Genomic DNA, 16,000 nt, shown 5'->3' with positions numbered 1-16,000 from the left:
GGGGAAACTTTACCTTTTTAACTGTTAAGCAGTAACTTCTCCCCCCGCCCCGCCCCGCCCCGCCTCGCCCCGCCCCGCCCCCACCCCTTTATTCACTGGTGGCCTGCCCTTCCCTCCTAGCATCTCTGCATTCTCAACCCTGACCTAGAAGAAGAAGAGTCGCATGATTAATGCGCTATCTCTTCCTCTGTCTCCCATTGACCTGGGTTATTGTGCCAGCTGATCAGCCATCAGTAACTTTGTTTTACTGTCACTCCTGACTGTTGAGCTGTGAGATCTTTTTGTGCTGAGGCTACTGCCACACTGGCAGCAAATATAATTTTTATTAATTTGCTTTCTCACTTTGCTTATTGCTGCTACTGCTGCTGCTACTTATTATTAATATCACCATCTCTGGTTCTGGTAGATTTCACAGCTGCCAGATCTTTAGCTGGTTGTTGGCCTTTCATTACAATTCGAGCCTCACCCAGAAGCCTAGGCAGTTGTAATGCGTATCAGCAGAGTATTCGTGCAGATCCCAGCAGGGCTGCCTTCTGAATCTGACAGATGTTAATTTTGTCGATTTGAAGATGTTTCAAGTGCTGCCCTGGTATTAGTATTACTAATATTATTATTAGATTTAAAATCCAGCTCTTCCCACAAGAGCGGGCTCAGAGCACCTAACAACGTAGGTAAAATGCAATTTATACGAAATTATAAAATGCAAATGATAAAACTCAGATGATATTGCTAGAAGTTAGAAGGTGGGCTAATATACAGCAAACCCTGATTTAAATGTGAAAAGAAAGGGGTGGCGGCTGAAGGACGACAGACACGGGTTGCAGGTCTGGCAGGGAAGAGGCATCCAGCGTTCCTCTCTCTCGGAGTGCCTTCTCCCTGCACCTTTTAAAAGAAGCTTATCAGGGTAAAAGACAATGGGACCAGCGGGGGATTACAGGCAAGGGTTGCTGACACTACACAAAAGCCTGTACCAGCAGGAGTCAGAAAGTCTGCAAGTTAGTAGTTTCGGCCCAATACACATTAGCCTGGAGGAGAGGGGGAGCACGGGAACAACCCTTGAGCTCGGCATGTCAAGCTGAGAGGGGACTCTGGCCAGGAGTGTGCTCACCGGGTAGGGCTCCTCTCGGCATCCATGTTTCCCTACAGGTGGCAAGAGGGTGGGAGGCCAGCCAGCTTTGGGGAAGGGGCAGATGCCCTCATCATAGCCATGCGTTACCTCTATTTGGGAAGAGGATGCCTTGCCTTGCCTGCCTCCCCCCTCTGCTGCCTCCCTGCCAGCCACTCCACCAGCAGGATCCAACCTACTTGATCCCCTGGGCAGGTTCAGTGGGCTTCCTGAGAACCCCCGAGGAGGAGAGGAGCTGGCAGCGGAGGCCTCTTTCTGCCCCTGGGAAGTTTGTTTTTCTTAAGAACATAAGAAAAAGCCTGCTGGATCAGACCAGAGTCCATCTAGTCCAGCACTCTGCTACTCGCAGTGGCCCACCAGGTGCCTTTGGGAGCTCACGTGCAGGGTGTGAAAGCAATGGCCTTCTGCTGCTGCTGCTCCTGAGCACCTGGTCTGCTCAGGCATTTGCAATCTGAGAACAAGGAGGATCGAGATTGGTAGCCATAGATCGACTTCTCCTCCATAAATCTGTCCAAGCCCTTTTTAAAGCTATCCAGGTTAGTTATCCAGGTTAGGTCCTTGATTGGGGAGAGGCTTTCAGAAAGGAGGGACGACAGAAGGGCAATGTCTCCTCTTGCCATAGCTAATTCAAAGGCGGGGAGGGGGTGATCTGCCCCTTCCCCAAGTGCTCCTGGTCTCCTTTTTGCTCTGAGGAGTGTCTCCAAGTGTCATGTCTCCTTTCTTCCATTTTACCCTCTTGGGTCAGGCAGAGAGAGCGCGGCTCTCACAAGCTTCTGCAGCAGAGTGAGGATTCGAACCAGGGCTCCCACATCCTAGTTCCTGAACATCTGGAGAGCCGCAGGTTCCCTACCCCTGTCCTAGTCTATAATTTAACCGCCACACCAAAGAGGCTAAAATGACCACATGCTAGCACAGGCGTGGCCAACCTATGGCGCTCCAGATGTTCACAGGCCATGCTGGGAAGGGCTGATGGGAATTGTAGTCCATGAACACCATAGGTGGCGAACCTATGGCACTCCAGATGTTCCAATTGGCCATTCTGGCAGGGGCTGATGGGGATTGTAGTCCATGAACATCTGGAGTGCCATAGGTTCGCCACCACTGCCATAGGTTGACCACCCCTATTCTAGCAAAATCTCTCTGTACGAAAGTCTTAACTCGGTAATTCCCTGTAACCATTTTTTTCCATCTGCATAGGATAAGAATACACTACATCTCTATTCTGTGAATGGGAAATATTTGGGCTCTGAGAGCCTGAAAGAAGAAGTCTCAGATCTCTGTGTGACTGGAGAATATATTGTAATGGGGAGTCTGCAGGGATTTCTGTCCATAAGAGATCTCTATAGGTAAGTGGGAAATCTTGGCGGGGCAGGTGGAGGTGTTCCAATTAAATACAATGAAACATTTTCAGAGACTTCGAACTAGGAATGTGTCTTTTTAAAAAAATGGATGCTGAGAATGCTGGGAAGCTTTTTATATGCTCTTGTGCAATGGAAAATGCGCTTGCTTCTGACCGCAGCGTCCCCAAATGGAAAGCAAAAGCGCTGGAGATTCTAGGACAAGTGCTGTCTCAGTGTGGGTGCAAACTTGGCAAATTACATGGTGGCCTCAGAGGGACTCTGAGCTAATTGGGGTTTAGTTATTTGTAGCCTCTAACTTTGGGAAATTGGCCATCCCTGATCTAAAAGCTCATTTCCCCAGGAGACTGAAACAAGAGGTCTGATGGCAGCTCTAAACTGACCTCTGTATTTTCTTTTACAACTATACAAATGACCTTTATTGGCATGTATAAACATTTAAAACGTTATAAAACATTGGGATGAAATGCCTTTGCTAGAAACTTAGCCACATCTTCGGTTCTTCTTGGACTGTGATCATTTAAAAGAAAGTGAATCTTGTCCTTACCAGAGTTTAAATGATCAGTATTCAGATGGGGATCAATGAAGACTCTTCTTAGGGAGCTAAACCGGGTACAGTATAGCAAGATGTGTGCTATGGTTTCTTTTTGCTTGTCAGGGCAATGGCATAATCTGACCTTTGATGGGATCTTTAAATATCTTCCTCTGAGGTCAGCCGAGGGCAATGTGTTCTGTTCCAGGGGTTTATTGTCTGTTCTAGGGGTCTGCAACCTGTGGCTCTCCAGATGTTCATGGACTACAAATCCCAAATTGGCCATGCTGGCAGGGGCTGATGGGAATTGTGAAAGTTCGCGAACATCTGGAGTTACAGGTTGCAGACCTGTCTCGTTCAGACTGGCAGTGATTCAGCCTGCTTTGGTTCAGAATCGGTTCAGGATACCATGATCCATAATTCCCATCAGCCATTATGCTGGTGCAGGGCTGATGGGAATTTCAGGAATCCACATGAACACCTGGAGAGCCGCAGGTAGGAGACCCCTGGTCTAAGCTCTCAGGCAAAGTTCTTTCACGTCCCCTCCCCCCAGATTCATTTTAAATGGAGATGACAGGGATTGAACCTGGGAACTTCTGCATGTCAAGCAGGTTCTCTGCCTCTGAGCTGTGACCCCTTCCTCTTTTAGGATGCGACGTTAGCCAGCTGGAGGCGTAAAGGAGCTGTTCTTCCATGCAGGTTTTTAGATCCAATCCATTCTTCTTTTCTTCCTCCTCTAGTTAACCCCATAACAAATCGGTAGCTAGAAGATCTGGAGAACGAATAGTAGCAAACTGGGTATCGTGCAGATATCTTCATTTTAAAGTTTGAATTTGTATCCTTGGTGTTAGCTGTATGTTTCCGTAAATGCCTGAATTTTATGAACACAAGACAAAGCTATTCACAATCTAAGACTATAAAAAGTCTCAACATTTCAAAATTTGATTAGTACCAGCGTATAAATATCCAGTGTCATATTTATCATTTAATGCGTCAGTGGTGTAAACGTCAAAGAGCTAGACCAGGCCAGGAAGATTTCTGACATTTCCCGCTAACGTGTCCCTGGTAAATGTCAACATTCACCAGCCTGTTGACTTTCCCTCTGAGTTTCTGTCCATTATCTGTAATCGCATGGTTTCCTTTTTATTTCAGCCTCAGCCTCAGCGTTTCTCCCTTAGCCATGCGACTACCAATTCGCTGCGTCTCCGTTACCAAAGAGTACAGCCATATTCTCGTGGGCCTTGAGGATGGCAAGTTGATTACTGTTGGTGTTGGCAAACCAGCCGAGGTAAAACCTACCATCAAGAGTTTTATCTACCGAACTGTGGGGAGTTCCCTTATTTCCGCTTTCCAGCGGAGCAAGCGATTACCTCTATGGCCTGAGCTTTCAAGGGGGAAGAAATAGTTCTGAATATATTCTTGTGGGCTCTTTTAAACTGGGACCTTTGCTTTAAAACTGCAGCAGAGAAGGGGACCATATAGGAAAAACCAAGGCCTTGCGTGGACTAATGTACGGGATTTTGGTGACTTAGGCTGAGTTTCCTAATTGAACTTTCCTGGGTGCCTGCTAGAAAATTGACTGAACCAATGGAACGCGCTTTTCTTCCTGCCTGTCATAACCCTTAATTCTAAGCACTATTGCATCAGCCCTCTTTATTCCCCTGCAAACCCCTTGATGAAGAAGATCTAATGAAATCCATGCTCAGAACACTGAATTGAGAAGAACGTTTCAGGTTGGCATAGTTAAACAGAGTTGTTCGTTAGAGCTCTGAAAATAACGTGCTGCTAGTCATCATGAATGTAAAGTCGTGAGAGGCGAGTATCAATTGCCCAGTGTCCATGAGGTCACGCACTTTAGTCTGCTGCACAAAATGGGTTTCCCCACACATACTTACTTTTTCTGTATGGGTGAGAAAATGTGAACACAGGCTTTCTGAATCAGTGCCACACTGTATTACATTCTGTTTTCAAAAATGGCTTCTGATCTCATATAATGCCTAGAGTGAAAAGGCCAGAGACCTGTGCTCTAACATCTTCAGAAGACACCACAAGACATAACAATACGTTATTTCTTTCTGAAACTTCAAGAAACTTTTGCAGTCTCAAAATGGTCCGTCAGGCATGTGGTTTGAGTACCTTTCAAATATCTGAAATATTTTGCACTAATTTGTATTCCTCTTCTGACTGCCTCCAAAGGCGTTCAAATGTTGCATTATAGCAGTATTACTTCCTCGTGTATTATCCATAGTCCGATACTGACTGGTGCATTCTGCCAAAAAAGTTTACTTTGTGTTAACCACATAAATTGGAATGCCTTTAAATAACCTGGCCTTCTTGTCCCACAATGTGGTTTATCACTCCAGGTTTATCACTGTTTAAAGATCCTTCTTACTCAAATGAATTTCATTCAAGATCAGTTGAGATGTGTACAGATTTTCACTGTGAAGACTGTCAAACGGCGTTGTACTGGATCCTGTTCTTTCCATGGGATTGTCAAGCCAAGATGATTTGACCCCTAAATCTGATTGAACATAAGAACATAAGAACATAAGAAAGAGTCTGCTGGATTAGACCAGAGTCTATCTAGTCCAGCATTCTGCTACTCGCAGTGGCCCACCAGGTGCCTTTGAGAGCTCCCATGCAGGATGTGAAAGCAATGGCCTGCTGCTGCTGCTGCTCCTGAGCACCTGGTCTGCTAAGGCATTTGCAATCTGAGATCAAGGAGGATCAAGATTGGTAGTCATTGATTGCCGCATGTTTATGCAGAAGTCCATGCAGAAGTCCACTCCCCGATAGATTTCTCAGACTGGCTCTCCGGCAAATCGTTTTTAAAGTTGGTTTTGTTGGTTCACACTGGATGTTTAAAAACCTGTATTTAAAAACATCTCTCGCACACCCCACCCCCAAGCAATCCAGCCATCCAAATTCCCAGTTTCAAGAAGGGTATAAAAGAATGGGGTTGGGGGAGAACACTTGACAATGTAGAGTCACCTCAGTTTTCAGTTATTTGTCTGCCCTCGCAGTGTGCTAGCCTTGAATGATTTTATAAGAACACGCTCTGTGGCTTCTGTGCTTTTGAATGTGCGCTGCGTCTCGTCTTGCCTGTGCTTCTCCGGAATCAGTGTCTGAAGTTTTTATTTAATTTATCCCCTTCTCCCCTCCCCCCTTCTTTTTGTTTTTCCAAATCACCTTGAACAGATGCGCGTGGGCCAGCTCTCCCGAAAGTTGTGGGGATCGAGCAAACGGATCAGCCAGATTTCGTCAGGAGAGACTGAATATAACACTCAAGATCCCGTGTGATTTTTGTTCCAGCCTCCCCTTGTGGATTCCAGATTTTATTTAATCTTCCGATCACTCCTCCCCGATAGATTTCTCAGATTTTTTCCCCTCCAATTACGTTGGAACAACAGCACAATTTCCACAGGCTCTTATACAAATGTGGAATCTGCAGTTCTCTGTCACCGTATTAATGTCAGAAAGCAATAAGGAAATTTGATGTTTCAACATGTATAGTTGTATGTATGGTGCGTATGTACACATATATATTTTGTGTATGTGTGTGAAACTTATGTGTGTACAAATCTGTGTTTTGGTTTATATGCGTTGCAGTAAATTTCAAAAATGTGTTGGCTATTCACACTGACAGTTCTAGTTCAGTGAATGTCCAGAAACTTCCAAAATCTTTGGATGTATGCCAATGAATACTGAAGTGGCTGTCAGCATTCCTCTGTGTATTCCTTGGAACATTCACCAAATTTGTAAGCGACTGTCAACACTCGTGTTAGTCATTCACTGCATTCTTGACATTTACTGCAATGTAAAGGCTATGATCCATTGAGCCCATTTACAAATGCACAGGTAATTGTGTGTCTCCTGTTGGACTTTGCTTCTTCTATTTTCCCTCCAGCAAGCAATTTTCCATGTGAGATTGTGCGACGTTCACAAGTGTCTTGAAAGGTGGGACACAGGGCAGTCCTTTTGCCAGAAAAGGTGGGACACAGGGCAGTCCTTTTGTTCTGAATTCAACAGCCATAGTCTACTGGATCTCGACCACATCTTATTCTTGACACATAAAACAGGAAATATCAATTCTTCATCTCAAAAGTTCCAGGAAGTTTATAATTTCAGAATATTAGGCTGGCAGTTGTTTAGACCTTGTAAGTTTGAGAAGCAACACTCTATCACTTAAGAGATATAGTTTTCACTGCTTAGATTAATCAGCCTATTGCTCCATTTGTTAACCCCTTATTGTCTGGTGCTGCTCAGAATTGGTCTGAAGATTCTGTCGCAAGTTGGGTTGGTCAAATGTTTAAAAAGAAATGGCAATGTTGTAGGAGTGAAGGAAAGATTAGAAAGATTTGGAACATAAGTGGCAGTTTTTTTTAAAAAAAACCCTTCGAAACTCTTCAATTCCGCATTATCTCATAGAAGATACGGATTGGATTATTTCATGGGATTCTGAGCAACTGCTAAAGAAATAAAATTTGAAGTAGAGAATTCAGAAAGAAATTCTGTCCACTGATTGTATATGCAGCTTAGCAAGGGAAAGGCATGTGCAAAAGCAAGTTTCTTCATGTGAGTTGTCTTTCTGAGGGCTTGATTGAACACAGTTTTTTTTCTGAGAATACCACTGGGTTAGTTTGAGTGATGTGTTCTGGTATTTTATGCCTCTTAGGCAGGTGTGAGCCCAATTAAGATTGGAACCAATGGGCACAGGGGATGAGACCAGCGGTGGAAGATCTGACCTATTTCAAATTAGGAAATGGTTTCTGGGGGAGGTGGGGGTTCTAAACTGCCCCTCTCTACCCACACCCTAGTCCTGATCTGAATTGGGCCCCCACGTGCTTACAAAGTGCAGAAGTCCAGAATACTTCTCTTAACTTGGCCTCGGGGAAATGTAACATGCAGTTCTAGTAAGAGGCCAGTGGGTAGGTTTTATCCAGCACGTAGGTGCATGCATGTGGTTGTTGTGTACAGTTGTTGCGTACAGTTGGTCTTTTGCCAAACCAGCTTGGGAGAAAGAGGGCTGAATTCAAATACACCCATCGTGAAAAATGATTGTTGAAGCCATGGTCATTCTTGTGATAGCTCAGGAGAGATCCTGTCATAGGTTTGATCAGATTTCTTTACAGACCAGAAAATTTCTGAATTAGCTGGGCCTTGCCTGGAAGTTTTGTGTTATTAAGTCCAAAGTTGTAGGGTTATTCTTTCTTTCCTTTACTCCCCCCCCCAAATCTCAAGAAGCCATTAAATGTGTTTCTTCCCTTCTAACGTTCTCATACAAAATATCTTTAATTTTGCACTTGTCTTAAAAATATGTTTACTTTCTTATTCCTTTATAAAAATTGTCTGAAGTATGAAGTAATTATGGTTAGAAAAGTCCTAGACAAGAACATTGCTGTCCTGGGAACTTGTTGGGGCGGAGGGAGGGAGAAGATGGAAAGATTCTTTCTCTGCTGCAACGGTACAATGATACCAGCCCATTTGAGGTCTATTCTTTTTGCAAGGATCATCCAGTGTTCAGCTATGACAGGAGTGGCCAACCGATGGTGCTCCAGATGCTCATGGACTACAGTTCCCATCAGCCCCTGCCAGCATGGCCAATTGGCTGATGGGAATTGTAGCCCATGAATATCTGGAGCACTGTGGGTTGGCCGCCCCTAAGCTACGGTAACAGCCAGGATCAACACCATTCACGTACAATGAGATTTAAAATTAAGTTATGGATGTTGGAGGAAGTTGGTTTTGTGGTAGCTGTAGCAAAGATCATTTGGAAGTGTTAAGATGCTGGTGAATGTGAAGTTTTGTCTGTGAGATGTTAAAATCGAAGATGGGCGTTACATGTCACAGTTTGCTTTTTGAATCAATGTAAATGAATAGCCGTTTATGAATGTGTATATTTTTAGGGCATTAAGGTGGTGGTTTTCTCTAACTGTACATATCGGAGATGAACTGTGTATATTTTGGTGTGGGTTTTTTTTTTTTTAGCTCAAAGGAATTTCAAAGTACTAGACTGAAACTTTAAATTGGCATGTGCTCCAGACGAGGATGCCAGAGCAATTGATGGTCTATTCCTTTCACATATTAATGAACTTCGCAGGGGCGCTCAGCAAACTTTTCCTCTACATTTCTAAGTAGAAGCAGATATTTTTTGCCAGGTGCTGCTGATTTACAGGCAGGGAAAAAGAGAAGCGTTTAGGGTCTCCATGAACTAGATTTCGGGTTCCTTTTCATTTGATATTGCAATCTTTATCGTATGTTCTGTTGGTCTTAAGGTGACTTGTAGTTCGAGGAGGGGCAGAGGGAAGAACCTGTCAAAATATTTTTATTTATTTAATTTAAGAAATGAGATTGTGACTTGAAGCTGCTCTGACTGATTTCAAAATAGCCTAAAGCAGACACCTTTTGTTGTTGTTACAATTGTAATGCCTTTTTTGATTCACTAAACCTGTATGTCATTTTCTCCTCAAGCTAGTGGTGGCCTAAATGATAGATCACAGCAAATTATAAATAAACTGATAAATATATATAATATCAAATATGTAAATTATCAAAAATGATGTTTCTAACACTAATGTTTGAAGTGGGTAGTGGAACAAACATCTCAACAGGGGAAGGTTTGTTTGTTTTTAAAGCAAAAAGCAGCAAAGGACTTTCCAAAAATGGTGTTGCTTGCTGACTGGAAACTTGGAAACTGAGGCAGGTTCCTCCGGACAACAAATTCTACCTGTGAACCTTTCAGAGGGAAAGAAGTTGGTCAAATGCTCCACCTGTCCAGAACAGAACATCCAAGCCTCCTTTACGTCAGAACAGTGTAATTTATTGCGACCTTATGCTGGCAAAAATCTTTTCTTGCCCTGGTTTGATTGCTGTGAGGCCGGCTCCTAAACGTGTTCTGCTTAAACCTCACTATTCCTGCAACCCCTGAGGAAAGCAGCTCGCCTGATTCTAGTTACCTCATTCTCTGTCTTCCATGGTACCTGCCTGTCTTCAGAAATAAATGTGGGTGGTAAGTGAGCCACTACTGAAAAGGCCCTGTTAATTCCAACTTTGATTTCCAATCTTGTGTGTGTCATTTTACCTTGACAGGAGGGCAAACAGGAAGAGAGATGTTACTTCCGGTAGCTTGGACAAAAGCCATGTAGGATTTTACAGGTCAAACCCAAACTCCTAGAAATTAGCTGTGCTGCATTCTTTATGTCAGATAACCTTTTCAGAGACAGATTCATAAAGATACAAACCAGAAACATGTAGAGGTATCGGAGTCCTGTTGAAATCAATGGGAATGAAACAGACGACTGAAATCCCATTTGCTATAATCAAATTCTTTGTGTTACATGTGTTTATCCCCATCCAATAAACTCCTTTTTTTACTTGGTTGGAGATTGACCTGGTAACATGGTGGGTAGAAGTTACTGATTAGAAAAGCAAACATCTCTTTGCACCAGTACACCGGTTTCAGCATAGCACATGGCGCAGTGTACTGTTACTAACTGAAATCAATCAGTCTTTATTACAGTCATAGACCAGCATACGGAAAATAAAATACAACTAAAAGGATGAAATGTTTTAAAATTGTAAATCCATATCTAAAACAATGTACTGGTAAAAAGAAATTGGAAACACCAGAAAGTATGGAAATATAAAGGTAAAGGTAAAATTTCCCCTTCAGTCGTGTCCGACCCTGGGGTACCACTGCGAGCAGTGATTTTATAGGCAAGCCGCTTTTGTGGGGTAGTTTGCCGTTGCTTTCCCCGGCTATTCTTTACCCCCTAGCGATGGGCTAGGTCAGGGGTAGGGAACCTGCGGCTCTCCAGATGTTCAGGAACTACAATTCCCATCAGCCTCTACCAGCATGTGGTGGCCATGCCAGTGGCTGATAAGAATGTGGTCAGGCATCTACAAGCTAGGTACTCATTTACCAGCCAAGAAATGGATGGATGGCTGAGTTGACCATGAGCCAGCTGCCAGGATATCTGACCCACAGGGGGCTTGAACTCCTGATTGTCTGAGTGGCAGGGCAAGCACTTAACCACTACGCCACGCGGCTCTTGGAAATATAAAACAGTAGGATAAAAGCATAAGTATTAAAAGTCACCAAAACCTTCAAAAAACTATTAAGGACTATAAAAAAACTATTTAAGGAGCATAGGCATAGAGGAGCAATAAAATTGATGAATAAAAGGTTATAACTATCAGATCATTAAGCCTGCTTTGTAACATAGGCCATCCTGTGACATATTTCAATACTGATTGATTGACTGACTGAAATCAGTGCACCTGAACTATTACCCTACTGCTGTAGCCTGTCAATTAGTGATCTTTGGGGAAAACAGACTCCATTTAGATAGCACACCAAACCCTAGTTTACCCTAAGCAACAGTTTAAAGACCAAAGCATAATCCAGGGCTTCTTTTCTACTTCTGCTTGCTGTAATTCTATTTCATACATTCACTTCAGTTTCCATGGTATTTTAACCGTGTCCTCCTAATTTGGACATCAACCCAACCCATGGTTGGAAACCCAGTTTTGGACCCTGGTCTCCAAATTTGTGCCCTATTAATATTGTGGAATTCAAAAGATTTCCTATTCTGAGGTTTTGTTAAATATTTTATTAGGAATATAGGGCCTAAGCAAAGGGCCTGCTTCGGACAGTGTTGTACCACAGTTATACACAAGTGCAAGGCTTCTCCTGAACAGACTTTGCTTTATCCAAAACTGGGACATTTGCTTTGTTCGTGAAATAAGTAGTAATTAATCTTCAGAGTTTTGAAGATACAACTGAATAAGATTAAGCATACACCCTGTTGAAATTGGTGGGTTTGCACATCCTTAACAGTGTTGTTTGGTCTTTTTAGTTCAGTGGTCTTCAACCGATCCACACCTCCTGGGGTTAAGAGGCCCTATAGTTCCACCATTTTTTTGCTCTCTTTGCTGCTTTTTGAAAGGACTATTGCAAATTCGTCAGAACCAAGGGTATTGTTGCACATATAAGAGGAGCAGTAGGATGGTGTGACAAAGTCATTCAACAGTGGTATGGATTCCTTTTTTGCACAGAGAGTTTAGAGGAGATTGGCTCCTCTACTTTCCTGTCATGTGACTGGTGTCATCCTCATAGCTCAATGAATGCCAGGGTTGGGGTTGGGGCTTAAAGTTGGGTTTTGGTTCTGGAAAAGCCGAAGACCACTATTCTAGATTATTTAATGGAATAACAGAAAGCGAAAATTGACTTGTGGCAGCTTTCATGGAAATACAGTTTTAGGAAGCTAATAGTAATGAGGAAAACCAGGGTTAACGGACACCATGGTGGATAGCAACATTTGAGTACTTCTATAAACAAATCATGTATTTTTTAATAACAAGTTCAAATAGTACTTTTCCCATCTGGGTGCTGTAATTCGCTTTTTGATGATGTTCGAGATCTGGCAACACGTTTTCTTCTTTCAATAATGCACGGATTATCCTGATGGTGCAGGTCATCGTGGAAAATTCAGCCACACTGGGGGCCTTTCAGCAACATGGGTTGTATTTGTGGATAATGACATTTTCAATGATAGCAAGGGAACCCATCATTGGAGGGGGGGAGGGCGCCCCAAGCGTGGTGTTCAACGGAGGAGGAAATGTTTCTGATTACAAATCTTTGTGTACTATACAAGGGTGTTTAAGGACCTGAGGGCAACTGATGAGCAGATGTGGTTGTGGTCATATTGATTTCATTTTCCAAAATGTCCTCTCACTTACCCAATAATGTGCATGTTCTTGATGTGCTGCAAGAAAAAAGACTTGAGGATGTTGAATGAGAGCACAGCAGTTCACAATCATAGAGCTATGCAGAACTGCATCTTCTGTTGTTTAGCAACTTGCTGTGGAAATTGTGCTGCTACTTAAAACCTGATTTTATTTTCCTAAGCAACGATTCACTTACCACGTGCCTCTGCGTTTGCTTAAAACACTACACTCAAGGTTGAAATGGGACATTAACTCTTTAGTGGTAAGGGCAAATGATAATCTCATACAGGTAATTTTGATCGTGCAATTGTGATTATAAATTAATTTTAATGCCAAAAATGCCTTCGAATTTTAGATGGAATGAAGTGTTTTGATATATTAGCCTTCATGCAACGTTAAAATATTTGTTAGTCTTCTGTGCAATATGTTTCTTGTATTTTTTTGAGATGCTTTTAAGGTTAAGTAATAGACTGTTTGTATTATTTTAATAAGTTTTGACCGGTAAGATTTATAATTCTGAGTGTGTATGTATGTATATTGGCTAACACCGAATTTGTTTCTGTACAGCATGTTGGAAAAACGTTTTAAAATTTTGCACTTTGTAGGATTTACAAATTTGTAACTTAACCCTTTTTAAAATGCTTGCTTACTTTGTACATAAAATGATTATCTGATTAGGTTTGTATATAACAGAAGAGTCAGAAGCTAATTAAACAAAAAATGGAACGTGATTTTTGTATGGGGCGGTGGTTTTTCCCAAATAAACTGTTTCCTGACCTTAGGAAGACACAGCAGGCGCAAAGACATACAGATCTGTACACAGTATAGTCATCTGGGTGAGCATGCACCTGGGGGTACTCCGTATGGCATTCTACTCTGAATCAACTGCTGGACTAAATACACAGGAATGGGTTGGATCCAGCCAGCTTTATTACTCACTCCCAGTCAATTTGCGCTACAATCTCCGCCTTGCATGACTTTTGTACTTGCCCTGGGTCTCGCCTGAGCCTTTTTGAGTGGCCAGGTGAGGATGCCTTCCTTTTACTCCTGCAGAAAAGCTGGTTGGATCTAACCCATATTTAAGAAAGTTAAAAAATTCTACCCATCAGATGTTTGGAATGGGAGGATAGAGACAGAGATTAGTTTCCCCCGTTTCCCACCAAATAGCTCGTTGGAAGATTTTAGTAAATTTTTGAATCTCTACAGGCGCATCTGCCCTATACGTGTCCCTTTAGATCCGTGGTGGAGAACCTTTGTTACTCCAGATGTTATGGACTACAATTCCCATCAGCCCCTGCCAGCATGGCCAATTGTCCATGCTGGCAGGAGCTGATGGGAATTGTAGTCCATAACATCTGGAGTGCCAAAGGTTCGCCACCACTGCTTTAGATCAATGGTTGCCAATCTTTTTTTACTCATGTATCCCTTGGCAACCCATTTCCCTAAAACTGTACTCCCATATTAGCAAACCCATTCCATAATTTTTTTTCATGTACCTCCCAATACTTTGGTGCATAGCCCTAGGGGCACATGTACCCCAGGTTGAGAACCACTGCTTTAGATCAATGCAGTAGTATTTACGGGAATGAGTATTTGATTTAATTAAGGCAGAAAGTTAAATTCAGAGGTAAGATAGTTGGGCAGTGCAACAAACCCTTTATTCTGATTTTGTATCTCCCAAGGAGGAGGAGAGCATTCAGTTGGTGGAAGAGAGTGTTACTTTAGGACATAGGTGTCAAACTCGCAGCCCTCCAGATGTTATGGACCACAGTTCCCATCATCCCCTGCCAGCATCATGCTGGCAGGGGATGATAAGGGGCTCGAATCAACTATCTGGAGGAGCATATTTAACCAATACTTTAGGAAGAGACGCCTTCTGCAGGCAAGATCTGTTCTACCTTCCTACTCTGTGCAAAAAAACAAATCAGGGACAGGAATTTCAGGAGATTTCTCCATTCTTTCCCAGATTAGGTCCTACTTGGTAGTCACCTGGAGGGTTTTAGAACAGTGGGAGTGGAGCCAGAATTCCTCCTGGACCTACTAACCTCCTCTCTTGCTCTTGCTCAGATGGGCTGTCTTATATATCACTGAGGGCTTTTCTCCCTGTCATCCAGGACCCCAACTCAACAGCCTGGCAGTGTTTGGTGTAAAGAGAACGTGTGTGAAAAAGGAAAGAATCAAAAATGCCCCACAAGTAACACTGCAGGACCTTTACATTGCATGGGGAACTATCAAAGTGCACTTCAGTAAAAACTATACAGCAGACAGGGATGCTGTAAAAGGATTGGGGGGGGGGGGGTCAAACGCCCCACCAAGTTGTAGCATATTGCTATCAGCATGTGCAGCATCTCCCCCCACCAAAACAAAACAAAACACAGTTCCTCTGTTGTAGGGTCTCCTATGTAGAACATGCCAACACATTATCTGGTGCTCACCAAGTGTTTTTAAGAAGTGGGTGGTGTCAGATAGGGCTTTTGCCCAGCAAGTCTGTTGAAGATGTGATTGGTTGTGGAGATTTTTTGAAATGTTGTTTTGGCACCAGCTGCCACCGCCCAGCACGGGATCCTACACTGTTACTAAGTTTGTTGCATTGCTTGGTTATTTTTGTGCATTGCTCCACCCCCTGCTGCAGCCATTTTGTGGAAGCCATTTTGTTGCTGCGCTCACCGTGCTGTCAGTATCCAAATGTGCCTGCAGGCTCAGTAAAGCTGGGGACTCCTGCTCTACTGCAGTGCTTCTCAACCTTTTTAATGTCACAGTGACCTGCAAGTCGAAAGTGATGCGTTATGGTGACCCACTTGCAAAAACATAAAAAACCACAGCATGCATAAATTAAATAAAACTGCAAAAACCTGGGACCTACTTCCACAGGCTTCCTGATTTCACTCTTGAGTCAGGGCTCAGAGGCCGGTTTTCCACTGACAGTGCCGGCCGGTGGGTTGGGTCGGCGCGATCCCCACGCCGACCCAACAGGACTTGGTCCCCCCTGACGGACCGTTTGCCGCGACTAACGCGGGTTCCCAGATATTGACGACCTAACGTGTCTCCGGCCGATAATGGCGTGCGAGGCCGGTGAAGTGACCGCCACAGTCGCCAACCGGCCAATATGTCTCAGAGGCCGGAAGCAGCTGCATGCCCCTATGCCGAATCGGCTCCCCTGGGGCCGGCGATTTTGCCGAATCCCTCAGGGCGCCATCGATAACCTGCTCCACGTCTTGAGAAGCGGGCCAGAAGATTCAGAAACATTGCTCGAAA

General features: G+C 43.5%; 1 protein-coding gene across 4 annotated transcripts in view; it reads left to right on the top strand.

The window, feature by feature from the left end:
• Positions 1-8,247, top strand: part of NBEAL1 (neurobeachin like 1) — a 155,157-nt gene extending 146,910 nt beyond the window's left edge. For all 4 annotated transcript variants that reach the window (XM_048484982.1, XM_048484984.1, XM_048484983.1 and 1 more), the window contains 3 exons: positions 2,324-2,472; positions 4,169-4,304; positions 6,215-8,247. In XM_048484982.1, the coding sequence (XP_048340939.1) occupies positions 2,324-2,472; positions 4,169-4,304; positions 6,215-6,316 (387 nt within the window). In that variant the 3' untranslated portion in view covers positions 6,317-8,247. The remainder of the gene's footprint in view (positions 1-2,323; positions 2,473-4,168; positions 4,305-6,214) is intronic.
• Positions 8,248-16,000: the final 7,753 nt, after the last annotated feature.

Source organism: Sphaerodactylus townsendi, linkage group LG02, assembly GCF_021028975.2.
Source record: "Sphaerodactylus townsendi isolate TG3544 linkage group LG02, MPM_Stown_v2.3, whole genome shotgun sequence".
Classification (NCBI taxonomy): Eukaryota; Metazoa; Chordata; class Lepidosauria; order Squamata; family Sphaerodactylidae; genus Sphaerodactylus; species Sphaerodactylus townsendi.
This window is presented reverse-complemented; position numbering and strand designations above follow the sequence as displayed.